The sequence below is a fragment of the Cheilinus undulatus genome, linkage group 6, assembly GCF_018320785.1.
Source record: "Cheilinus undulatus linkage group 6, ASM1832078v1, whole genome shotgun sequence".
Lineage (NCBI taxonomy): Eukaryota > Metazoa > Chordata > Actinopteri > Labriformes > Labridae > Cheilinus > Cheilinus undulatus.
This window is the reverse complement of record NC_054870.1, coordinates 33,951,998-33,979,577: the sequence shown is the minus strand read 5'-3', so window position 1 is coordinate 33,979,577 and position 27,580 is coordinate 33,951,998. Positions and strand designations below refer to the sequence as shown.

At 39.7% G+C, this 27,580-nt stretch overlaps 1 protein-coding gene across 2 annotated transcripts; it reads left to right on the top strand.

The window, feature by feature from the left end:
- The first annotated feature begins 1,222 nt into the window (after positions 1-1,222).
- Positions 1,223-26,216, top strand: ptena (phosphatase and tensin homolog A). Of its 2 annotated transcripts, XM_041789318.1 has the most exons (10): positions 1,223-2,198; positions 8,629-8,713; positions 9,172-9,216; positions 9,319-9,362; positions 9,538-9,776; positions 14,736-14,877; positions 19,602-19,670; positions 20,168-20,334; positions 24,812-25,081; positions 25,186-26,216. In XM_041789318.1, exons 1-10 carry the CDS (start codon positions 2,120-2,122, stop codon positions 25,369-25,371), a joined length of 1,326 nt encoding a protein of 441 aa, XP_041645252.1. In that variant the 5' UTR covers positions 1,223-2,119; the 3' UTR covers positions 25,372-26,216. The 2 variants fall into 2 exon arrangements, with proteins under 2 accessions (XP_041645252.1, XP_041645253.1); XM_041789319.1 differs by lacking the exon at positions 19,602-19,670 and having other exon boundaries at positions 1,224-2,198; positions 25,186-26,215.
- Positions 26,217-27,580: the final 1,364 nt, after the last annotated feature.

The window sequence follows — 27,580 nt, the reverse complement described above, 5'->3', positions numbered from 1 at the left end:
TTACTGAGAAACACCCCAGAAGCCTTCAGGTCTTCCTAAGGCCAAGAGCTTCTAATTCGCTTTATTTCAACATCCCAAGTGTGTTACAAATAAATTCTTAGTTTTAAAACATCTTATCAGGTTTTCAGTAGAAATATTCAAGAAATATGCAAAGCTAATAAGATTATTAAAATAAATTATCTTGAAATTCAAAAGGAAGGATTGTACAAGAGATCATTTGCACCATGAAACTTTCTCATCAATGCACTTTGCGTTTTGCTTTAGCAACACTAGGTGGGGTATCTGGGATACTTACGGTTATTTTCCCCATTAATTAACAGTCCAGTTAATTTCCCAGCACGTTGTTTATAGTTGTTTGGATAATTTCAAATAAAGAGTTCAGGGGTCAATTTCTTCTGTACTAATGTGGTCCAAAAACTAACAAAGGGACAAGTTTGTCAGCTAATATTCATGTTTCAGCAGTCTGAACTAGCACAGCCTTGCAAATAAATTATTATATCACCAAATGACATTATTATTACTCATTTTTATTAAACTGTAACACAATTCTGTATAACTGTGCAATGTGGTTGCATAGTACAGAATGATATATATATATATATATAAAAAAAAACATCATCCGTGTTTAAAAAAATAATAATGTGCAAAACTATTCTTGTAAATTCGAATATCCCGTGCCATTTTGTGTATATACATTTCACATGCAATTTTACACTTGTAAAATAAGTGTCCCAATGAAGACTGCACTTAATTTAACGCGACTTTTTCCAAATAGTTTTCATTTCTTTTTAGTTATTTAAAATACTCTAGTAATAACTTGGCCTATGTGGATTACTAAACAATGCACAATGACAATAAAGGCATCCTACTCTATTCTATTCTATATAAGGATCTTTTAACTTTTCGCTTTTTTTAATGGTAAAGTTTAAATCAAAAAGCATATATTTTAAACGCGTCGTTATGTTTGGTTTGCATGAGAGTTTCGGCGCGATTGACTTAAAATTGAGTTTTATGTGAGATTGTGAGGACATTTGGATAAAGATATTTATTACGGCAGAGTATGTTCCATAAACATATTTAATAAATCCTTAAATGACAGTTTAAACCGCGAAAAGTGACATGTTAGAAACTTCCCTAATTACAGTCACACGTGACCACTTTGACAGAAAGGAGCGTCGCATACGGACTCATTTTATCCTTCCGCCAGAAGCACGAAATAACTGCTTTGTTGCGCTTTCAGTGGTCAGGATAATTATACATGTCATATTTTTTTCTTCCCCGTCTACTCTTCCTTGTTGGTAAATTACTGATAAATACTGTAGGTGCCGGTTATAATGAAACCGTGGAACTATATGGTGACGGCGGCGTGATATTTGTTCTAAAATCCCAGCCTGCTCTACCTTCTTTTTTTCCTCGGTGGAGGCCATGATGGGAGCCTGAGAGTTCAGCTGGAGCGGAGCAGCCAGAAAAGAAGATGATTCCTCGGGACGGAACTGTCAAACCAATCTCTGCACATTTCTGATCTTTGTATAGTCTATATACAGTTAAGGTGGAGCCTGTCACTTTTTTCAGATGTGTTCTCGGCAATCAGTCGATGACAATGTTGATTCGTTAGGAGGCTTTTGGATCGAAAAAGGAGTTAGCATAAGCTATTGTTGCTAGCTAGCTGTGCTAGCTAGCTAGTTAGCTAGCGAGCTAGCTACGTCTGACTGACTGGATACGGGTTTCGGGAACCGGTGAGTTCTCTGTCCTCTCGCTGTCAATCGCGGCGGCTGCGATTGAGCCATCAGCTTGGACCGTGTCTGGCATCCAAAGGGTTCTCTGAGGATAACTGCATGTATTTTATTCGGGAGTGTTTGCAAGACGAATTGCAGGATTGGGAAAGTCGGGCCTGCACGGAGGAGCAGAGCGAGGCCCGTCTTTATGATCCAGAGGAAGCCTTTCTAATCCTAACGACAGCCACTGCTAGCTCTGCTGGCTAGCAAGTCTCTGCGAGGACCAGCAAAATTCAGCAGCCGAGAGCAGACCCCACAGTCTGCGACACCCAGGACTGGACAGGCAACTCTAGAAAAACCTGTTTTCACCATTTACTCCATAAAGACTCCTGTCACCTGCTACAATGGCTATGTTTATAAAAGAAATGGTCAGCCGGAACAAAAGGAGATATCAGGAGGATGGGTTCGACCTGGACTTAACATGTATCCTTCCTTATGATACTTATTTTCCCAGCAGCCTACACGTTGACAACTAAATGTGTGATCATTGCATTGAGTTTAGTGAAGCTGGAGGCAGAAATGTCAATGCACTAACGTGATGTAGTTAGCCTCTGTGCTACAGAGCTAGCTGGCTAGTTGGTCAGACAGCGCAGCTCTGCTGTCACCCAGCATGTTTGAAAGATGGTGGATCTGTCAAACCAGAGCGCATAAATGTCACAGTCAAATTATAACTGGAAAAGTCCGTTCAACTGGACATTACTGTGTGTTTAAAAAAATAACGACAGGTATTTTAGCTTACATACCAGTCCCTCCATGTCTTGGACCTAGCTTGAGATTGTTAAATTGTTAGAGGCATGAGGTCTCCTCTACCAATCAGCTGGTGTTTGAGGGCAGGTACATGGTTTTTAGTATTACAGGATACAGCTCTGATTAAGCTGTCCATGTGTGCATGTCTCTGATAGAGAAAGTGTATCTGAGAATAGATGATGGGTTTCTTTTTTAAATTGCAAATAGCTGTAACATCCCTGATGTAAGTTTGCCTCACATGTGTCCTCTCTGTGGGTGAGTACTCATTGATGGATTGCAACAAATGTGCCGAATCTAATTAACATTTCCTGGTCCCTTTATCTATGGAGATAAAATAATTTCCAGGTTGAAGTAATGCTATTTCTGTCCTCTCTGCAGGACTTGTTCCTCATCTATTACCACTGATAATAGGTGACCTGGTTCCTCAGTACAGTGTGTCTGGTTACTAAAGTTGGTGTCTTTGCTTATTTGACTTGTGACAAACTTGATCCTGTGGCTGATGTGGTCAGCCAGCATTGGGTCAGTGCAAAATCTAAAGTGAAAGAGTGCATATAGTGGGTTATGATTATGTTTGGAGTTCTGTTAGATGTGCACATGACTATGTATGAAGACAGTAAACCATTTTATCAGCTAAATTCTGTCTAGATCATACAGTTTAAGGTGTCAGACATTGGAATGGTTGGAATCACTTGAGAGTCAAACAGTTTGGATGAAAGCTTCTTTATTATTTTAATCTTTGTATAAAAGAAATCACAAAGTTTTGGTATCTGATATTAAATAATTCAGCATTTTAGCTTTTCACAGGAACTTGAGACAGAAAATAACATGTTTTCTTTTTTGATTGCTGGTTGGATGAAACATTACACTGGAGGATGTCAACTTGGGTTTGAGATGGATTTTAGAACCAGAAATACTCAATATTATCCCATTCTTTTTACAGTTGCTCTTAAACAAAATACTGCATTTGTATATACAAAATAAGAGGAAAAGAAAGAACTATGAATGAGAAGTAAAGCTGCAAGTACAAGAGCAGCAACTATAACAGGCTACATGCATAGTCTGCACATGCAGAAACTGCAACAGGCTGCATGCATCGTCTGCACATGCATGCTTGTTCTCACTAATTTCTCAACACTTTATGGACCAACTGATAAATTGAGAAAGGTCTATCTTAAAGACAATAGAAGTGGTAGTGATAGGCTGAAGCCCATTTTTGGTCAGTGTAACATCATGTAAAGAATTAAACAGGACTTTGTATTTATGGACGAAATTTGCTCTGGTTATTACCAGCATTGTAGCATTAAGTTGATAATAGCTCTGACCTAAGGCGTTTCTTTCTTAGAGACTATAATGTTGATTTCTGCTGACTTTTTGTGTAACAGATTGAAGTGGTCATAGTCTAAACTGTCAGCAGGGATGTATGTGACTGCAGATGCTCAAACATGTGCATCTCATCATTTCACACCTGGTTTTACTCTGAGTTGAAGTTATGTCTCACATCGCTTGGTGGCTCCGCAGCTTTGTGCAGGTGTAAAGGGGGCACACTATTCAAAAAGTGGCATCTTTCTTTCTTTGGGCGTGCAGTCCACTCTTGTTCAGATGTAGGCCCTTTCAAATCATCCCTTTTATCATTTTTGGCACGAGGTCTAAAAACAATATGGGCTCTCTGCAGTTATGTAATGCAGTATCACAGTTCTGGGAATTGCCCTTAAAATAGAGTTGCCAGTGATCTTGTATCAGCTCTGCTGTCTGAGTGCTCTCTCCCTCTCTTACCCTCTCAACCCACCACCTCTCCTTTGCTCTTTTTCGTTACTACTCCCACTCTAATTCTCCCTCCCTCCGCTTGCCCCCTTTCCTCTGCTCTCCTCCTTTCCTGTCCTCCCCACCCCCTCCTTGCTCAGCGCTCGCCGGTTCCCACTCTCCCTTTCCCCCCCACCCTCTCTCTCTCTGTCCTGCTCTCAGTTGTGGATTTGGCGTATGCATAGAGCTGAGGCAGGGCTGGCTTTAAAGAAAAGGCGTGCCTTAAACGGCAGAATTTCTTTTTTTTTTTTTTCCTCCTATTTGGAGCTTCCGTCAGGGGGTCCCTGCATGTGCATTTCCTCCCAGCTGCAGAGACCAAGCCCCCCCATGCCCTGGGCCGAGGCTCTCCTGGGAGCTGTGGAGCTTTTTAAAAACACTTCTAATAGTCAGATAGTCAGAAGTTGGCTTTGGGTCCCAGGGTTTGAGTAGCCCATCAAGTAGCAAAGGAAACCTACATTTGGCTTTTAATTAGGTCTTTGAGGCATTAATGGGTGAGATAATGGTACAGTATGTACAGATAGGTTACCACAGGGAAGTAGCTTGGTAGTATGCAAATAATATGGACTTACTGTTGGGCTTGTTGAATTTATGCCTGTGTCTAATGTACCTCTGTTGAATTTGAGCTTTTATTAAGTTTTTTTTTAGAGTTTATTGAAGACTGCTGCTTTTTCCCAGCAAAAATCTTTAAAGTGGCACCAGCTTTGTTTGTGCATGTAGCTTCACTGGATGTCTAATTCTGTCTCTGTCATATAGGCTTTAAGTGATCAATTGTCAGTATGTGTGCAGTAGGGCTGAAGTGGTGTTTGGCTGTCTTTCCTCTCTGCAATGCATAGTGTGAAATGAAAAATACAGGAAGATATTCCAACTTAAAAAGTGATTTTTTCTGGCTCAATTATGACAAATTAACATTTAACTTATGAAGACATAGTTTGATGTCAACAATATAAATTTTGACAAATGGGTTAACGTTAAAGTATTATTTTTGTGCTCCAGCTAATTATTCGCTTCATGTTTCACCTGAATTCAAAAGAAATCCAAAAAGGCTTAATTCTGCCAAAAACTCCACAGACTCATTAGTACATACACCCAATTTTTGCAGTCAATATATCAGTTATAAAATAATATATCATATTGATGATCATAAAATTGTACACATGCTTGACATAAGAGTGTTGCCTGCTTGCATAAAATAATTCTTATTTAATGTGATTAATTCAGACTTTTCAATAGGGATGGAGATTGAAACCCTGGCCCATAAAGACCCAGTCCTGTTTTTTTTTTTGTTTTGTTTTGTTTTGTTTTTTGTTTTTTTTAATATATATACCTGAAAATCAAAGACATTATGGCTAATCGAGGCTACTAACAAGTCTCATGGGCTCTGGGGCATAACGGCATTTTATGATCTATGATGATCTTGCAAAACTTGCAAGGAGATCATATGCTGAAACACATCTGCACTGGGCATCGAAACAAACCTGAATGTGGTACCCTTAACTGTCAGCCTGAGCAAAAATGACTCTAGCTGCGTTGGGAGTAGCATGCACTCAGAACACTGGCTTCAGCTGCTACCGGACAATTTTCTTCATCTACTTAGAATGGCGCTAAAAAGTGCTTCCAAATTTTGTAGCAAGTCCCTATCATACAGGCTTTGTTCATCAAAAATAGGGGTAGACTGATTATCTGCTTGATCCATTAATGAGGCCAGTAATTGGCATTTAGTCGATTATCAGTATCAATATTTTTATTTCTAGATAGTTGATAAAAGCTAGATTATCAAAGAGTGTGCTACTTTGTCTTCCCCTCTGGCTTTGTTTTCACTCTCCTCAGTCTCACTGAATGTCCTTTCGACAACACAGTCTGATTGGATAGATGATTATTAGCTAATCAGCACATAAGCCTGGGTGCCACCGACACAGTGCGCATGCGGCATCACTTCCTATTTTCCTGCTTCTACTGTGTTGCTCTGAGGCGCTTCTCATGCTAAAAGAGCTGGGGCTAAATTGTTCATTTTCTTGCAATTTTATGTCAGAATAAAAACATCCGTTCCAGTTATCGGTTATCTGTCTGATGAGCTACTAATAATCTGTGTCAGCCCTGAAAAGCCAGTATTGGTAGACCCCTTTTTAAAAACGATAATCCACAATTGAAATTCATGATGGGATTGGAAGGATAAAAGTAAATCCGTAGACTTGACGAGCTGAAAGATGTTTATATATGATGTGTTGAGGTCAGCTCAGAAATGACAGTGTTTTTAAAAAAAAAGCCATGATGTGTTCAAATGCCACATCAAGAAAATCAAAACTAATCTTTTAACAAAACTTCAATTAATACAATTGTGGATGAGGAATATTTGAGGGACATAAAATAGATGTAACAGATTGAATCATAACTTTCTAACTCAAGCTCCACTCAGCTTGGACCAGTCTGATAAAAAGCACTGTCATGTTTTTGTTTATCTGCCAAACAAAAGTATCAATAGTGGTACTGATAAAGACTTGGACCGATACGGAGTAACCATCAAGGTATTATCAACAAAAAATATCAATCTCTGTCCCTACTTTTCAACGTGTCTGTTGCAAATGCTCTTATTGTGATGACAATAGATTTGCAGTTTATTTTGCAGCCCTGGTGTGCACCATGACAGAGGTTGTTTTTGTGTTCATGAGTGTAGTTACGTTCATGTAGGATTGATCTTTTATCATATTTAAAGCTTCTGTGAGGTACTTTGGGTTTGTGTTGAATTGACGCCCCTTGTGGACAAAGTGGTGCTTCTTATCTTTTTGCTTACCTTGTCATGAACATGCAAAACGAAGCATTTTCTGCCACCTGTATTACATCCTTCCTTTTAAATAGTCAAACATGTCTGCCATTGTGAGTATTTATAGGAAAAATGGAAAAGAGACGCCTTGTCTGACACCTACCCCATGGCAGTGGTTTCAGGCTTTAAACTTTCAGTTAGAAATGGTCTGTCTTTGTGCTGAGGGTCTCGTTTGCTTTGTCAAACACGAAAACCCCTCATGGGAGCTTTACATGAACTGCAGATTAATAACATGAGTACAAATCAAAACATTTCTCATTTCCTATACTGTTACGAACAATCAGGTTAAAATTAAATGGGAAAAAATTGTGAGAGCAAGTTTTTAAAATGGTTGATTTCCTCTGTAACCTGTTTGTGTTCACACATCTGCGAAGTTGTGTAAATTGTACCCAAAGCTGACTTTCTCACCAGAGTTGTCAGGTGCGCGTGTCAAATGATTCTGACCAGCTAAAAGGTGATTTTACCCTCAGAAAAATAAAGTCTGCTCGAAAAGAAACAGACTCATCCTATTAAAATTACTCAGCTTCTCTATTTCTGATACCCTGGCACAGGAAGTGTAAGAAAAGGTTGCCCTTTAGTCATTGGTTGAAGTGTGAAATCCTGCGGCTTATGGCGACAGGCAGACTTCGGTTACAGGTAGGTGTCGCAGCCGAGGCCTCAAAGACACGCCTGCCACCTTGATTTATTCTTTTCACCGCGACATGACGCTGATGTGTGCCTTTAAGATTGTATGCTTGTCACCATGTAATCAGCAGACATTTTCCATCACTATCCCACACTGACACACTGAGCCCTCTTCAGTGATGTACAGCGACCCCAAAGGCAGCCAGGTGCCACAGGAGGGAGGAACTAGAAGTTAGTCATTCTGGTGTTTTATGGCTCATATAAATGTTTCAGATATGAACATCTTACTCCTGCTGTGTGTGTGCCTGTCCCCACACAACGGTTTGCTTGTTTAAAGGAAGTTTCTGTTTTTGTCTACCTGGGCGTCTTCATGTTTGCCGTTCTGGTAGAAATTCAAATTGGTCAGGCGGAGCTCGGAAAAGAGATAAGCCGAACATTTGCGATCGGCCCGATATAACTTTTGGCTCTAAAAATAAATGCAGGTCATGGAGCGGAGAGTCTCCTCGTGCACCCACATGTGGGCCTGGCTCATGCAGGAGCGCTGTTAACTCCCGTCCTCTCTGCCTGCTTCTCACTGTCAAGGCCATCTGTCACAACACACACACACACGGACACACATGCTGATCTGTGCTCCCATCTCTCCATGACCACACCGACACCCTCATATTGACATTGGCTGGACCTTTTTTCATGCTCGGCTGCTCGTCTCTGCATTCTTGTAATTGTGGTCGTATGGCACTTTCTTGTATAAAGATGTATGTTTTATCTCAGTCATGTTCTAGAGCTGCTGAAAGCAGAAGTAGACCTCTAGCACTGTCCACAGTCATGCACAATGCACATTTCCTTGACCCCCCCCCCGAACAGATATCTACCCAAACATCATTGCTATGGGCTTTCCAGCAGAGAGACTCGAGGGCGTGTACAGAAACAATATAGACGATGTAGTACGGTGAGTGCTATCTGCTTTGTGGTTGTATTGAGATGTTTAAAACTGAGCATGCTTTGGTACTTTGACACCTTTTTTTTTTACAGTGCAGTCTCTGTCAATTTAAAGATCCATTGTATTGAAAAGTTCCAGAGCTTTAGCAACACTGCAAATCTATAGCATGAGAGCGTGAGCACAGCCTATATTGCAGTGTTTCAGAACGTTACTAATATATATTCTTGCAATGTAGACAGTGAGCACAAGATAGCCGGCACAAAGAAATGACCCTATATGGGTGTTTTTGTTGCTATGGTGTCAATATTGATAGTTTTTTTTTTACTGGTATTGCATCAAAAATTTAAACTAGTATTTTGACAACACTAGATTAGATTCAAAGGGAACTGTACCAAAAGATATAAGGTGCATAAGAAGAAGAATGATAAAAGTGATTTTGTTTTGTTTCTCTTCGTTCCTGCAAACAGGTTTTTGGATTCAAAGCATAAAAACCATTACAAAATCTACAACCTGTAAGTGTTCCATATTTTGTTCCTACCTGAGCTCCTCTATTGTCTCTTCAATAACTTCCTCTCTCTGTGTCAGCTAACTCGGTTTTCTTCTTCCTTTTTCAGCTGTGCAGAAAGACACTACGATGCTGCCAAATTTAACTGCAGAGGTAGGCGGCTTCACATGCTCCAAGATGCTTTCCCGTATAAAACCGATGGCACAAATGATCAATTAAAATCCTCTGACCTGTCCCTGTTTCCTCTTTTTTCTTTTTTTCTTTTTTCTCTTCCCCTCTCCTCTCTGGTTACAACTTTATGTGGGCCTGCATCCTCGTCACGCATCAGTTGCACAGTACCCCTTCGAAGACCACAACCCTCCTCAGCTGGAGCTAATTAAGCCGTTTTGTGAAGACCTGGACCAGTGGCTCAGCGAGGACGACAATCACGTGGCGGCCATCCACTGTAAAGCCGGGAAGGGCCGCACCGGAGTCATGATCTGCGCCTATCTCCTCCATCGCGGCAAATTCCTGGAGGCCCAGGAAGCACTCGACTTTTATGGTGAAGTCAGGACAAGGGACAAGAAGGTGAGATCTTCATCACAGCCTGAAAAGCCATTTCACTCAGAGAAAATGTCGCAAATATGGATGTGGATCAGTGTTATCATAGTGGAGCACAGGTTCACCTCAGAGGTTAGATAGTGGGCTGGCTTTAGTTTAAAGGTGACTTACCAGATTTTGCTGTGGTCTGAAGAAAACATTGCTGTCAAAATATTATATGGACAGGGCTTGACGCTAACTTTTTTCCCAAGGAGTACATGTGCTCCTAAGTTGAAAAAGTTAGGAACACATGAAGAAATTTAGGGGCTCAATGAAAAATGATCAAATAATGTGTTTTCCATAATAAACATGATGTAAATAGACATTTAAAAGTAAAATTATTTAATGAATTTTTATACAAAATGTACAGAAAGGTAAAATCATCAAGTTTTGAAAAAGTATTGTAATTTAATTTTGTCTTTAATATTATTAATTTTTAAGCTATCTTACAGCAATTGTGGGTACAAGAGCTCCATCTATCCTTAAACAATCTCCAGGTCCTCTGAATAATAATAATAATTAACTTGAGTACACTTCTGTCCCTGTGCTTAAAATGGTCATGAAGGCCGACTCTAAGCAGTCTCTGGTATGAGGCCCCCCGACATAATCACTTAACACTGTTTATATAAAATTACCTTAAAATAACTAGGAAAATATATTACTACAATAATAAAAAATAAAACGTTTTTTCTGTTAAGCCTAAGATAGTTGCAAAGACACAGTTGTTAGTTGTAATTAAGTCCTTATCAAGGATAACGTACAAAAACTACCACAGACCTGTGACATTGATCAAAACTAGCTTTATCTGAAAGAAAGTCACAGAAATGATTAATGCTTTTAATGATCATGTTCCTTGTTGCAGTAAAAAAAATTATGGGTTTTTTTCCATCTGTTTTTTATTTAGAAATAATTGTCATCACTTGGGGTTCCTTATTTTCATCATAACAATTATCCTACTTTGTTAGCTATCTGCTTGCTCTTGCCCCCCTCATCCCCCCTCACACACACCCCTGCATCCCTCCCCTTCCCTCACAGACAGCAGCTCATACATTTTGCTACTTTCTCTTCCTCACTGTGTCTCTGCTTCGGTGTTAGCAGCAGTTGCCTTTCTTTTATTGAAACACCATAAATCATACTCTTCATTATCTTTTTTTTCACCCACGACCTGATTTCAAAACAGCTGATTTGCAGGAGGAAGTTCAACGACATCAATTAATTCCTGATCAGGACCAGCGCAGCAACTTTAAAGAGTTTTATCCTAAATTCACAAACTAAACAATTGTAGAAAGTGACATTTGACAAGAGAGGATGCAGAACAGGAGGTGACAGTACGGGAAAGACCTAATCAGAGTTTCTGTGAAACAGAGGGAGAGAGAGGGGCAGAACGAGCCAACACTGCATGCACATAATTGATCACGGATGGTACAGATCTAAAAAAAAAAAAAGGATATTTTAAGGGTTTACTAAGGTGTGAAGACCAGGTAAACTTTATGTTTAGACAGCGTTGTATATACATACTTTGATCATTTTAATCATACACAAACCAGTCTGATGTACAGAAAGACAGAGAAGAAAAAAACGCTCAAAGTGAGACCCCCTGGGTGGATCTCTCCTTCTGCTAATTTTTTTATGCACACATGTGCCCCTAAATATTTTTTTACAGTTCCCACACACCTATTTCTAGGTGCAAATGTGAGTGAAATGCTCACACTGTCAAGCCCTGATGGAACAAGAGGCAGAGGAGGTTTTTGACCCTGTATCAACCAGCTCTAAACAGCCTTTCCTAAGGCCAAAACACACCGGCGCCACAGCAGCTGGTGTCTCTGTAAATACAAATGAGTTCCTCTGCACTCTCCCCTCTCTTCTTTAGGCTGTGTTCATACTAGTACCACTTCCTGCTCCTATAGCTGTGAGTGGAGATGACAGTTTACAGGTGGGCAGTTTCATACTGACTCTTAGTGATGTCACAAGGAGCACACATTCTTAACAGACTGTCAGATTTCATTTTTTCAGACATAGAAGGACCAAAAACAAGGGACTATTTTGGCTTATTTCATATTTTGTTGGTCAGTAGATGCTCCAGATACCCAAATAAATGTGCATTTATGGTCACCTTTAAACCTCAACATTTGCTGCATGACTTCATCCACTCTTTCTCCCTTTTGTCTCTCTACTGTCTGATTGAGGCAGAAAATTCGCTAATGCCAGTGTTATCTTTTAAAATGTGCATATATCAGCGTTTCTGCAGGTCGTTGACAAGGCTTAAATAGTCTTAAATTGCATATTTGATTTTTATAGGCCTTTAAAAGTCTGATTTACAGTGAGAGGTCTTAAATTTAAGAAGGGACTTTGACGAAGACATGTTCTTTTCCAAGCTTTGTTTTTTAGCCAGCCTTATACGATTTTAAACATCTTTCTATATAAATTGTGCCATAAATGTTCTCCAGAGTTAAGGGAATTTAGTGTTGGATGTTCTAAAACTCCTAGGGCACCCCCAGACCCCATCTGATACTATCTCACCTACTGTGAATAAAACACTCTGTACTGTTTTAAAACACAGTCCAGTTCTCTAAAATCTGGGCTACTAGGTTGCAAACTTAAAAAGCCATGTAGCCCACCCTTATTTGCGCAGGTTTTCTCAGACAAAGAGAATTATTCTGCTTTTTAATAATTAAACTGTTTAGAATTGGCTCAGCTAAAATGGGTTATGGTAAATATCAGTATATAGCATATTGATTGAATAGAGGCATTTAAGTCACCAATAATCATCACATTTCGGCGTTTATGACTGAAAAATATTTTTTCCCTATGTCATGTGACATTTCATGAACAATACATTAAATCTGAAAAAATCAGCTCTGGTCCTTCGTACTGAGAAATCTCTCATGCCATTCAGTTCTGACCATTTTCTGCACAAAAGGTGGTTTTAATTTTTCTCAGTTTAGGTCTTAAAAATGTCTTGAAAATCTTAAACTTGATTTCTAAAAGCATGTAGGAACCCTGATATACAACTGCTAGAACAAGAAACCGCTACAGAAATGTTTTTTTAGTTATACTTTTTATACAGTTGTGTCTTAATAAAACTTACATTTTTGCTCATTGTCAATAATAATTCTTCCTACATCCAAACACAATATTCAGTATTCTAATTTAGAGTGTTTGTTTTTGTTTGTTTTTTTTCCTGTCAGAAATTGGTAACTGGTTTACTCAACTCCGCTTTAGTTATAAAAAGCTTTTCATTCATAATAACACTCAGCCCATAGTACTTCACAAAGGATAGACCAGTTGGATAAAATAGAAATTGACTGAAGTGGATCAGCATATCAAAGTACAGGGTAATAAAATACTTCCTAAAAACAATGACCAAAACATTAAACAAAATTGTAAGACATTGCCGTATAAGACAACTAGAAACATGTGTTATTCAAATTGATCATTTTTGATGCTAGCTTTGCATGCAGGGCTGTGACAACCAATTGGCAAGCTGTTCCATCATGCTTTGCAAACTGCACGTGTCATTACACTTAGATCCTGGGGGAGTCAGCCTGAAGAACTCATAATGGAGAGAAATAGCCTGTGATGTGTCCCTCTGTGTCTCTGCAGACAGAAACCGCTTTAAATAATGGCTTAAAAACAGACAAATTCAAAGAAGCACCAGGACTGCTTTGTCAATCTGTGTATATTTTGAAGAATTCTTGTGACAGAATGATCATTTTTCACTTTTTGGTCCCAAATAGATGGGAGAACAAGTTTGTGCAACAAAACAAGTTTGTCATTATTGTTTATGATGTGTCGCACATATCTTTCAGTCTTAATTTCCATTTAGTTTGTTTCTGTTTTCTGCACATGTATTCATAAAGACCAGGTTGTCCTGAAATAAAGGATGTTTAGAACTTAGCTGTGCACCACAGGGTTAATATTTTTTCGCATGCTTTTTAAAACAATAAGTTCAGGCGAGACAAAGTGGGTAAAGAAAATAGCTTTGGACTCAGAGGGTTAACATTAATTTCAAAAGAAGAGGATACTAATATTCTTTGGAAATTGTTCAGTTTGCATTCAGAATTGACTTTATGTTTTGATTTTTGTAGTGTCTCAAATGAAGGGTCATTTACTTCCTGTTTGGATACAGACCTGCTTTTGTTTTAAAAGAGAATAAGGTACTTTGAATAAACGAATAACGATGATGCCATAACTTGTTACAGATTGAAAAGGAAATAAGGGAACAGTATAAGATAAACATTTGGGAACACGAGATGAAAAGGACTTGTGACTCGTCTGAGCTGTCTGTGAGGTTTTTAAGGTGAAATGAGACATTAAGGAGCAGTGGTGATTTCTTTTACATCACTGTGTATGCAGGGAGACACTGCAATAGTTTAACTAAAGTGTGCATAAAGGGAAAGAAAGCATGCTGTTAATGGGGCTTTTAGAAATGAATGCACTAATTATAATTAACTGTGGTTAATGTTTTAATGCTGACAGCCCTAGGAATTACATTTTTTATGATCCTAACTTTCATGCAGAGATGCTCTTAATGTATTTCAGCACTGAATTTCATTTCAGTTAATCTTTAGGGCAAACTATGTCCTTGATTGATCATTTCAAGTATGTGAAAAATGCAGATTGTTTTTTAAGGGACGTTTCTTAGAATGAAAGTCCTTTCCATGGATTAAAAAAGAAGAAAAGATGAAAGTAATTACAATATAAAGAGCTGATTTGAGAGCATATGTTTTTTCTCCAGATCTGGTTTTGTCAGCTAACATAAAGCTAACTTGCAGTTACATGAACATAAGTGAACATAACTTTTATTTTATTCATTAATTAAATGTTTGCTTTTATCTGAAGAACTGTAAGAGGAAATTGTTGTTTTTCAGTGATGTAGAGAGTTCGTTTAAAGCAGAGTACATGAACAAAACAACAGTCTCTCTAACGTTTTTCCTGTCTTTGTAGGGAGTAACGATCCCGAGCCAACGCCGCTATGTGTACTACTACAGCTACCTACTGAAGAACCAGCTCGAGTACAAGCCAGTGGCGCTCCTCTTCCACAAAATGGTGTTCGAGACTCTCCCCATGTTCAGCGGGGGCACCTGCAGTGAGTCACGCTCATGTTCATCTCCAAACTAGGGCGTAGGCAATGCACACCGCTGTTCAAACGGAGCCAGAGCCTTGGATGTGTTGTGCACTGTAGGGGCTCACCCACGCTCCGCTTTAGCACCACAGAACGAAGAGGGGTCATCCAGACAGTAGAGTCCTGTGCCTGGCTGAATTTTGCTGCAGTATTTTTGGACCTTTTGACTAACAAGAGCAGCTTGTTATTGATTAAGTCCTGTTGTTGTTGCTTACGATGAGGCCAACTCGGTCTGTGGCCGCTGTAAAATCAAGTTTTGAATCAGATTTTATCAGTTTGTTGCATTTAAACAAATTTATTCTCTCCAGACTCTGGCTAAGTTGAGCAGGAACTCATTTTGGCAACTATTTTTTTCTAAATTGGGCTTACCCAGGAGGATTGTGTATAAAATAGTGTGAGGTTCAGTGTGCTTTTAGCTGTTTGCCTGCTGCATTGCAATACTATTCCATGCATAATATTAGAGGAATCACAGTACATAATGTTTGCTTGGTATAGAGCTCTGAAAGAAAACAATCAGGAGTTATATGTGCTTCAACAACACTGAAAAGGTTGTAAATGAATTAAGGCTGGTGGTTTATTAGAAGAAGTGCAAACAGGTAGCCACGGTTATTTTCAGTCACCACATTATTACTAGTTATATATCAATGTTTACTTTAAATATGGCGTTATAAAATGCAAACTGCAGCGTTTGATGTTCCTTGTATTCAGCTATGGAGGGATGCAGGCATGAGGCAGTCAGGCTCAGTGTTAGCTTTATTGAAAACACTATTCTGGAAAGAGCGTTCAATGCCCTCGAAGTCGACATTCAAAATCAAAAACTGAAGAAAGGAGCGCATCCAGGACTCTGACTGTATAAATGACATGAAGAAAAACCTCAAGGCCCTCTCTTTAAACAACTAAAATGGCTTTATTTTCATGGCATGGTCATGTAAACTTTAAAAACTGCTTGCCAAAACATGTCAGAGATTTGATTTTTAGGTCTACACAACCATGCAGTGAAATCAAAGATATTTTAAACTGATTAAGGAGAGTGCATCTGAGTTTTTTCTTGTCTTTTGTGTGTTGGTAAGACTCTGGGTAGAGATCCTGCACAATCATTTATTAACAAAGCTGTTTTGTCCAAAACAGTGTATTTGACAACCCAAAATGATGGAAAACATGAATCATTTTTGTGAATCATTTTCCAGGGTCTTGTCTTGGATTTGCTTATCATTTTGATGCACTACTAGATCTTTGCATGTCCTCTGACATGAAATTTAAAGCATCTGTAAGACTGTTAATTATCTGTGCTAATTATAAGGGGAAATGTGTTTTTATTGTTAGCGTTTTATCAGCATGTCAATCTAATGTCTCTTAGATGATTCCTGTTTCTCTTGTGTGCTCTAAGAGGACAAATTACCCTCACCTCTGCATTCTCCCTGTGCTTTACAAAGACTAGACAGGAAAGCTGAAAACATCATCTTAAAAAGAGCTTATCTTAGAAAAGATTTGTTGATTAATTTTCAACTTGAAGCTTAGAATGTTTGTGAGTACTTGGATAGAGTTTCCATGCAAAAGATGATGCAGAAATGGATTCACGCTCTCCTGTCACTTCATTATGTGCACCTGTTTAAATGGGTCTTCAACGCAAATATCTGTTCAGCCAATCGCATACAGTAACCAATGCATTAAGACATGGTCGAGATCTGCTGAAGCTCAAAATGGGAACTTCAGAATGGCGGAGGAAGGTGATTTAAAAGTCTTTGAATGTGCTGTGGTTGTTGGTGCCAGACGCGCTGGTCTGAGGATTTCACAACCTGCTGATCTGGTGGGATTTTCATGCACAACCATCTTGAAGGTTTACAGACATGGTCCAAAATAAGAAAGGTCAAGTGAATGGCAGGTCCGCGGGCCAGAATGCTTTGTTAATGGCTGATGTCAAAGGAGCATGATACATAATAAAACCTTCAAGAGGAATCAACATGGTGCTTCTCAGTAGGACTTAAAGAATTGAGCATCAAATAGAGACAGCTTGAACCTCATAGGGTCATCTGAGATGGCTTCAGTGTCCTCTGACAGGCTCAGAGACATCAGACATCATGTCTTTACATTCTGACCTCTTATTGGAGAAAAGCCAGGACTGGCTTCAGAATACCATTTAAGACAGTGTTTCCCAACCGTTTTTTCTCAGAGTCCCCCCTACATGTACCTAAGAAAAGCAGCCGCCCCCCCCCCCCGACCCAAGAGAGAAGAAAAAGTGAAACGCTATCGCCAAAAAAAAACATAGATTTTAATTGTTTCACTGATAAAACCCTAAAAAAGGCCTATGCATGCTTTTCTTATCAAAAGACCTTTGTATAAACTACTTAATAACTGCTTTATCAGGGTTTTAGTCAATATTTGCAAATCTAATTTTGACAGCCTCAGAGCAGACGAAGCCTTGCGCCCCAAGATCTTTGGCTCTCCCCCTTCATCCATTGAATTATGATAAAACTTTTATACTGTTGTGAAGTTAAGTAACTTTTTTCTATTTGTACCATTTATTTTTCCTTATAATTCCATCAGAAGACCTAAAAAAATACAAATATTGAATGTCTTAATGAATTTAAGGAGAAAAATATACTCAAAGTGAAAGTTTAAACTGATACAAACCACGTAAGTATAACAAAACCATTATAAGGTTGTAAAACGGACAAAAATCATACCTATCTACTATTCATCCCTTGGAAATTTTTATTAGATTGTAAAACTAACCACTTGATCACTCTTTACGACGTCTAACTACATTATAGGATACTATAATCCTATATCTTAATATATATCTCTAGAAAATACCTTTGGGATGACTTAATAAATGAAATGGCCATAATCTTCTAATAGTCTATGGACACAATAACTCCTAAACAGGCGTATGTCCAGATATGGTTCCTTCATGTTTAATGCTAAATTTTCACTACATTAAGCTCTACTATTCACCTTTCTAATGTTTCATCATCTTATTATGGTTAGTTCTGATATTAGGGCCATTTGTGTGTGGTCAAAAGAGACGTGAAACTGCACTTGGCAAGTGCTGGATGAAACGGGGAGTTCTAGACACTCTGGGCCACTGCTGATTGGTCAGATGGTGTGATGTCTCTTTCTGTAACTGATCTCCACTGATTGACTGAAAAAAATCATTCATCAATCATCATTAAAGGGTTAAGCAGATGACCTCACCGGGTGTCACTCTTGTCAGCTAAGAACAGGAAACTGAGGCTCAGTTTCACTGAGGTTGACAGAATTGGACAAAAGATTGGAAAAACATGGCCTGGTCTGAGTTCTGCAACATCGAATAGGAGGGTCAGAATTTAATGTTAACAACATAAAAAGCCTGCTGGACCACCGACAACTATAACATGTTCAAAGTCACTCACATATCCTTTATTCCCACCATGTCTGTGCGCCCAAACACACTTTTTGCTGTCATGTGATTGGCTGATTAGACGTGCACTGATAAACATTTAAACTGCTGTACCTGATGAGCGTATATTGTCAGTATTGTCTTAAAATATTCTCTAGAAGGAAAAATCAAGCTCTACCTAAATATGTCAGACATACTCAATACTGTGCTTTGTTTACCCTGATTCTGTATGTTTGTCAGCCAGATCAAGTGCATGTTCTCCTTCCTCCTTTCCTGTTGCTTTTTCACCTTAACACGACTGTATTGATCTTTCTCTTTCCTCTTAACTCTTCTTTTTTATTAAAAAATGGCCCTATTCTGAGTTTGACGTCTTCACACACGCATCACACTTTATGAAGAATTGCTAGTTTGATAAATGTGTTACTTTAATTAGCATCACACAGATCTTTTTGTGTTTGTGATTGTCAGTGGTGCCCAGTTTCCCCTTTCCTCCTTCCCCTTTGTGTAGCACACGCACAGCACCATGCCACACATTAAAGAAACACACGTGAAGTTCTGTATAGCTGCGTTTCCACAAAGTGGTCTGGTTCAGTTTGACACACAAATGTTAGCATTTCCACCTTCACTCTTTTGGTATTCTTCTGTTGTGGACCTATCTGACCTTAAAGAGTGGACTAGACTCACTGCTGTTTGTTAATTGGTTGAAAGAAGTTTTCACTTCCTGTGTGACCGCAGGAGTAATGGCTAAACTGAAAACACACTATGCTTTGTCCTAAGCTGAACAGCTTTTCTTATTTGTATTGTCTTTCTCATGCTTCTAAAGGAAATGGTGATGCATTATTAAGCAAAATGAAATGACAAGTCAAGTTTTGAGCCGTAATGATGCGTCGTTTGGTCACGTTCTATGACTCTTACATGAGCAGCAGGAGTCAGCTTCCGTATGAGAGCTGGTTTCTTTTTTCCCCCCATTTTTTGTTTCTGTTTGGTAAACATAAAAAGCTTAAATGAAGAGATATTTGGGACCTGAAAGACAAGCTCTTACGATCTCCAAAAAAAGCTAAAATTCTGGAGACTGAAGTGACATTAGTTGTGGAAATGTTACTCAAAATCAGGACTTACCGTACCAAATCGTGCCAAACTATGCTGAACCAACCAGACTGCTTGGTGGAAATGCACAATATGCCGTTTTTAAGCTGTGTGTGAATAACTTGTGTAGAGTTCTTCTGTCTGTTGCCTGCCGTGCTGTCGAGCCCCTGACAGGCCGGCCCAGGTTGCCCTGTTTGTGATAATATCCTTCTCTCTCTCTAAGGGGACAGTACCGTTAAAAACAGGAGCGAGCCGACCCCTCAGGGCTTCAAGAAAGGGAATTGGCACTGGGGTAAATGAGCCTTTTAATCCATTATTGTTGTTATGATTTCACTGATTTGCTTTCATACGGCCCCAGAGATCCAGCAGGTGGGAGGGTAGACATGTTTCCTAGCTTACAGGCAAATGATGTCATCTTCAGATCCACCCTGACAGACAGAGGAAAGAGTTAAAACTCTTCGTAAATGAAACCTAAGACCAAACTGTGACTGTCTATCAGAATAGGGTCCTGTGTCTCTGGTTCTGGGTCACTTTGGCTGTTAAATTTTGTGATCTGCTACTTTCCCTTTCTCCTCCTCAATTCAATATAATGTTTTTGCACTCATAGTAACGGGGAAGCGATGATGTGCTATGCTTTTCCCCCTCCAAACTCATGTAATAACACTTGTATCCTTTCTTGCTCCAATTCTAACTCACTCTTCTTTCTATGTGTTTTTCTGTCTTGTCCTCTCACAAATCTCATAATCTTTACCCCCCCTCCCCTGTGCAACATTGACACTTTTTTCGCAGATCCCCAGTTTGTGGTGTACCAGCTGAAAGTGAAGATTCACACGTCGAACCCCACTCACACGCGTCGGGAGGATAAGCACATGTTTTTTGAATTCCCCCAGCCGCTGCCGGTCTGCGGAGACATCAAAGTGGAGTTCTTCCATAAACAGAATAAAATGATGAAGAAGGTTAGTTGTGTTAATGTTAGGGGTCATTAACAAAGATCTGATTTCAACTCTTTCACACATGTGATCAGTCAAAGAATAAGACTTTTCTCACCCAGCTAAGGCTGGCTACACTTGAGACCCTTGGTCAGACCCCTGAGGACATTTTTAGTGGCCCTTTGAGTAGACTACTAATATTTGAAAACTGATCCACACGAGTTTCTTAACATTTATATTTGTAAGATTATTAGTCACATTAATACCCTCAGTTTATTTCTCCCACCTCATCACATCACAAATTATTCTTGTTTATAACAAATGCTCTGATTCCCAAGGCCGCCTATAAGGGGGGTGTAAAGGGGAGAGCCTCAGGAATGGGGGCCGAACTGGGGGTGGACCGCAGGGAACAGACAAACCTCATGTTGCAAACAACAATGTCCCACTTGTGCTTCTGTCTATTGAGGAGGAGAAAATCCTAAACAGTTTGATTATTTAATTAAAGCTATATAAACCATTCCACATACAGCTGCAAGAAAAAGTATGTGAACCCTTTGGGATTTCTTGGATTTCTGCACAAATTGGTCATCAAATGTGTTCTGATCTTCATCTAAGTCACAACAATAGACAAACACAGTCTGCTTAAACTAATACCACAAAAAAAAAAGTTTTCATGTTTTTATTGAACAAACCATGTAAACATTCACAGTGCAGGGTGAAAAAAGTATGTGAACCTTTGGATTTAATGACTGGTTGACCCTCCTTTGGCAGCAATAACCTCAACCTAACGTTTCCTGTAGTTGCAGATCAGACCTGCACAACGGTCAGGAGGAATTTTGGACCATTCCTCTTTATAAAACTGTTTCAGTTCAGCAATATTGGGATGTCTGGTGTGAATCGCTCCCTTGAGGTCATGCCACAGCATCTCAATCGGGTTGAAGTCAGGACTCTGACTGGGCTGGCCCAGAAGGCATATTTTCTTCTGTTGAAGCCATTCTGTTGTTGATTTACTTCAATGCTTTGGGTCGTTGTTCTGTTACATCACCCATCCTCTGTTGAGCTTCAGTTGGCGGACAGATGGTCTTAAGTTTTCCTGCAAAATGTCCTGATAAACTTGGGGATTAATTTTTTCTGTCAGTGACAGCAATTTGTCCAGGCCCTGAGGCGGCAAAGCAGCCCCAAACCATGATGCCCCCTCCACCATATTTCACAGTTGGGATGAGGTTTTGATGTTGGTGTGCTGTGCCTTTTTTTCTCCACACATAGTGTTGTGTGTTCCTTCCAAACAACTTAATTTTGGTTTCATCTGTTCACAGAATATTTTGCCACTACTGCTGTGGAACATCCAGGTGATCTTTAGACAACTTCAAATGTGCAGCAATGTGTTTTTTGGACAGCAGTGCTTTTCTCCATGGTGTCCTCCCATGAACTCCATTCTTCTTTAATGTTTTACTTATTGTAAATTTGTCAATACAAATGTTAGCATGTGCCAGAGATTTCTGTAGGTCTTTAGCTGACACTCTAGGATTCTTCTTCACTTCATTAAGCATTCTGCACTGTGCTCTTGCAGTCATCTTACAGAACGACCACACCTAGGCAGAGTAGCAACAGTGCTGAACTTTCTCCATTTGTAGACAGTCTGTCTTACTGTGGACACATGAACATCAAGGCTTTTAGAGATACTTTTGTAATCCTTTCCAGCTTCATGCAAGTCAACAGTTCTTGATCCCAGGTCTTCTGAGAGCTCTTTTGTGCCAGGCATGGTTCACATCAGGCAGTGCTTCTTGAGAACAGCAAACTCAAAACTGGTGTGTGTTTTTTATAGGGCAGAGCAGCTTTAACCGACACATCCGATCTCATCACAATGACTGGACTCCAGGTTGGCTGACTCCTGGCTCCAATTAGCTCTTGGAAAAGTCAGTAGCCTAGGGGTTCACATACTTTTTCCACCCTGCACTGTGAATGTTTACATGGTTTGTTCAATAAAAACATGAAAACATATCATTTTTTGTGCAGTATTAGTTTAAGCAGACTATATTTGTCTGTTGTTATGACTTAGATGAAGATCAGAACACATTTAATGACCAATTTATGCAGAAATCCAAGAAATCTCAAAGAGTTCACATATTTTTTCTTGGAACTGTATATCATGCCATCTCTCTCGCCATTTCATTCGGGAGCCTTTTATTAGAAAGTGGCACTCATTCTGAACTGACTGAATAGCCCTGCTCTAGACTGTTTCAAAAATGTGGGAGAGTTTATACTGATATTTAACCTCCAAATCCTTCAAATGCACACACTAGACCAGTGATTCCCAACTGGTGTATTAGGACCAAAAAAAAAACAGCTGTTTCCAGTGGGTCGGAAAGGTTTTCCAGTAAAACAAAATGTATGCATGCATGCCATTCTGCAATGGTGTCCCTTTAAACGTGTGGTTCATCCTGCCTCCTTGATTATTAATGTTTTGTTCCATTTAGGGTTCAAACTCTTGGATTAAATACATTTGAGACGTTAAATGTTGTGAAAAAAATGGGTCACGAATTCTTGTAAGGAGCTGGTGATGGATCCCGATGCCCCAGCGGTTGAGAACCACTTCACTAGACAATTCAAACAGACCAGAAGACCACAGATCTGCTCTTTTTTTTTGAGATCTAACAAACTTGTGTGATCAAACACAACCTCAGAAGAGAAACAAACATGGAGGACCATTGACATCCTCAGCTGCTGTGTGTTTTGCAGCAAATAAAAAGCAGGATGAAGAATGTAGGTTAAATTAGCCTGGCTGAGAAGACTCAACAGTTGTGTTTTTGTTCGTGAGTTGTCGAAGTGCACAACATCTGGGTGGTAACGCTGCCTGGTCTACTTGCTCTCGCTGGTTGTTCTGTGTTGTCTTGGAGGCAGCTCAACCTGGAATTGATTTCAGATCAGCTTCTGACTCTACCAGGAGCAGTAAAATAATCATAATGTGTGCACACAAAAAGATTGTTTGGAAAAATAATCTTTGTGAAAAACCTGAAATGGGAGTCACCCCCAAATGTTGGTAAGGGGCCAGATCTGTTCTATAAGTGGGCTTCAGAATATCTAGCGTGTAGTAGGGCTGAATAACGCAGCTGCGATTTATTCTGCAATCATTTAAGTTCCTCATCTTATGTATTTCCCAACAAGCAAAAAGAGATCTATATTATTATGAACACAGTATTCTGTAGATTAAACTGTGGTTGAACAAGAAGGAAAGTAGGAATTTTTGTGCAACTTCTGGTGCTTAAAAACAAGAAATCCCCAATACTAGGCATACAAGAGTTGTATTTTTATTGAATTTCCATCTGTAATTTTTACTTGAATTACATTAAAGTTTTTATAATTCTTGTAACATGATAACCCTTAATGGAGAAAAGTGTTAATCTGGAAATTTATCATCATCCATACTTGTGTGATGAAATCAACTATTCAGTGATCCCAATCGTTGATATTTTTTAAACAAAAAATAACCACAAGTGAAACTTAATTGGCCATATTTTTAGGATAAATATGATGATGAAAAATGTCTGACAGTGGTGGAAAGAAATTAAAAGATGAACTGTGCTTAAGGGTGAAAATGCTGTGAAGAAATACTTCAATCCTGCACTTTTGCAGCTTTTCTTCATATAGGTTTCAATTGTTACGTAATTGCAATATCATTATATCTTTGTGTGTCATATTGCAACTTGCTCTGCAATTCCCCTCCCCACATTTAGACACAGCACATCATCTCAGGGTTCCTGCTGATTCCTGAAGAGTCTTAAATTGGGCTGTTGAGATCGAAGGCCTTAGAAAGTCTCAATTTTACCAGTTGGAGGTCTTACGAGCACTGTTAGTAACACATTGCTATATCCAGTCTTCATTCTCCGGCTAAATTTATTTGATTTTAGTTATACTTTTTTGCACTGTTGAGGTTGTGCGTGGCAAACCTGCTACACTATGTTATTATGTTTATCACTGTACAGTTGCCCTGGTCTGCTGTATTGAAAAATCTTGTATGCTTTTCATCTTTGATCTATGCTTCACAGAAGTGGAGTTAATTTTTCTCAGTCAGGTCTTTAAACAGAGTCTTAATTTGATTTTTAAAAGTATGTAGCAACCTTGTCATTTGTCCTGCCTCTGTAGATCTTCACTAGTTAAAACTTTGTATCGATACTCAGCTGCAAATAGTCCCATATTAATGCTGCTATGTATTTATATCTGTTTGTGGAAAGTTGGTTTGAACCACAGTTGCTGAAGATGAAAGATGCTGAGGCTCTTTGAAAATGAAACCATATTGTTTTAGCAGATTTCTCATGCTCTCATTTGAACTCTATGAAGAGACAGATTAAAATGGTTGGTTTTAAATGGGTTAGAGTTAGAAAAACTCTAAATAATACCAGTTTTAACAAACAGGATCGGTTTATAAACAAATACAATCTTTTGAGTTTGAAATTAATCCTCCTTTTCATACCTCTTACTCATTAAATTTCCTCTCCCATCGCAGGACAAAATGTTTCACTTCTGGGTGAACACCTTCTTCATCCCTGGACCAGAGGAGAGCGGGGACAAGATGGAGAACGGGGCGGTGAACAATGCAGAGAGCCAGCAGGGGGTACCGGCACCAGGCCAAGGCCAGCCACTGAGCGCCGAGTGCAGGGAAAGCGGCAGGGAAAGCGACCGGGACAGGGACTACCTCATCCTGACGCTCACGAAGAACGACTTGGACAAGGCCAACAAAGACAAAGCTAATCGCTACTTCTCGCCAAACTTCAAGGTAAAATTTGTCACAACTGTATCCATCAAATCACAAAAATTGAACCAGGAATGTTGTTTTAATTGTTACAAAGTCTAAGTTGGCAATGTTTTCTGTGTTTCCAGGTGAAGTTGTATTTTACGAAAACCGTGGAGGAGCCTTCGAATTCAGAGGCAAGCACTTCGACATCCGTCACCCCGGACGTTAGCGACAATGAGCCAGACCATTATCGATACTCTGACACCACTGACTCTGATCCGGAAAATGAACCTTTTGATGAAGAGCAGCACACGCAAATCACAAAAGTGTGAACTCTTTTTAAAAAAACAGGAAAAAGAAGAAATTATACACCAGAAAAAAGGAGAAAACTTGAATATAAACTCAAAAGAAGAACCTTTGTCCCTTCCCTCCCCCAGACGGCAATAGAATATCATCATGTCAAATGCCAATTTTAGGGAAAAAAAGATAAATATCCTGACCAATATATTGTTTTTATTATTTTTCTTTTTTTCTTTGGCACGGCCATGAACCATGTGCGAGGTATTGACACTGTTGCCCCATGGGAAAAGGTGCTGTAGCTATAAAAATGTATTTATATATATACATACGTATATGTATATACATATATACATATATACATGCATATATAAAACTTTTTTTGTGTCAAAGACAATGAGTACCACAATCAGGAGACGGGAGTTGAAGTGTGGGAGAAGTTAGAATGAAATACTAGGACTATGCTGCTCCTTCTCCTGTCTAAACCAAGGCCAGTGCTGCAGTCACTTTGTTTCACTCCCTCTCTTCTCCTCCTCCCCCCTTTTTCCTCTCATCTTTTGCCCTCCCACCTCCCCCTCACCCCTACGCCCTCCCCTCCATCCTCTCCTCCTTCCTCTCCTCCTTTACTGTGAATGCTTCTTGTGCTCTTTGCAGGCTGTCTCACGTGACTTTTGGTCTTTGTGCAGTGCAAACTGCATGCGGGCAGTGGGTTGGGGGTGGGCGGGGGGGTTATGAAGAGGCTGTGATGATGTCTAAAGCATTGCCATTCCTGTTCCCACTGTGTATACGTTAAGTTATGCAGAACAAGGCATCCCATGTAATTGTTAATGTTTTTTTTATCCTAAGATAATAAAAATATAATACACAAAACAGCAGGGAGACAAGTGTTTGCAATAATGTCAACACTACATATAAAGGACAATGGTGATTTGCATGTATTGGAATTGGCGTCCATCCCTAATAAATGTATGCAATGTTGTCTTTTCTTAAAGAAACCATCTTCGATGTCTTCTGCGAGGGTTCCCTGGTGCTTTGAGTCATGCTCAGAAAATTACATCAGAGGTTTATGTAAGATTCTCCCTCCGCTGTTGGAAACACTCGAGTGTAAAATGATGCAGTTGTCATCAAACGATGTGTACAGTGAGGCTGTTGCTGAGGTCAGAGCTTTAAAGTTTGAAGTGGAGCCTGTGCAGGGAGGAAAATTTCTCCCGAAATGCCATGTTTGATTAGAAAAAAGCTGTAAAGCAGGTTGCTGTCGTTGCAGCTGCTGGGGCTGTGTTAACAGTCACTTCCTGCTTTAAAGGTCAGTGCTGCAAATAGCGGGTGGGACCTGTGGTAGGGAAGTGATGGAGGGATTATTATTAAAAGTTCAACTGAGGGCGAAAAAGCCTACTCTAGACATGTAACTGACTCAGAGAGCAAGGCACTGGTTAGAAAGGATCTGCTGAACATCATGTATGATTAGTTTTTGGTGCTTTCACTTTTATGGTTTCTTTACAGACGTGGACTCTTGTATGTTTCAGTTCCCTGAGTTGATTTCAAAGCAAACTGGCCAGGTTAAAAACATATCATCTGTGCCAAAAGCAGCCTGACCTCTCACCAAACCATGAGTGTTGCATGCAGAGTTGTTGCTGCGGCTGGTTAATGAAGGCGTTCTCCACATGAAACGAGCAGAGGAAGGAAAGGCTACCAGCCCAGGAGGGAGGAGCGCAAGGCCTTAGGGTGGAGGAGCCTTCTGTGCTCGCAGGCTTCTTGTGCGACTCCCCGAATGAAGGAGTAACAGGATTAACAACCATGTCACTGTGATAGGAGAGCAGAGAGTGGCAAGACCTTGACTAAAGCCTGAGCCAAAGTCTCCTGATAATAAAATAAAGTATGAATTAAACATATATTTTATATATTAAAAAAAATGTTCCACCCCCAGAGGCAGGCAGTCACATAATCCCCTTCTGCTCTATTAAGACTCAGTCCCCGGCTCTTGTGTGTTGATAGAGACATCAAAGCCGAGCAGTGCAGCGTCAAATGAGACAGGCAGCAGTCGCAGGGGCCCGGCTGTAATTGGCTGAGCTGAAAAGGAGGGAGAGACTCTGCTAGATTAATAATGAATGTGCTGTGCAGGGCTGAGAGACCAGAGAGAGATGCCTCAGCTCTCCATAGGCAGGCGAGACTGAACAGGGAGCCCACATCTTTGCTTTTGATTGCCCTCTTCGTCACATACACAAACATCACCGACACCATCTGAAA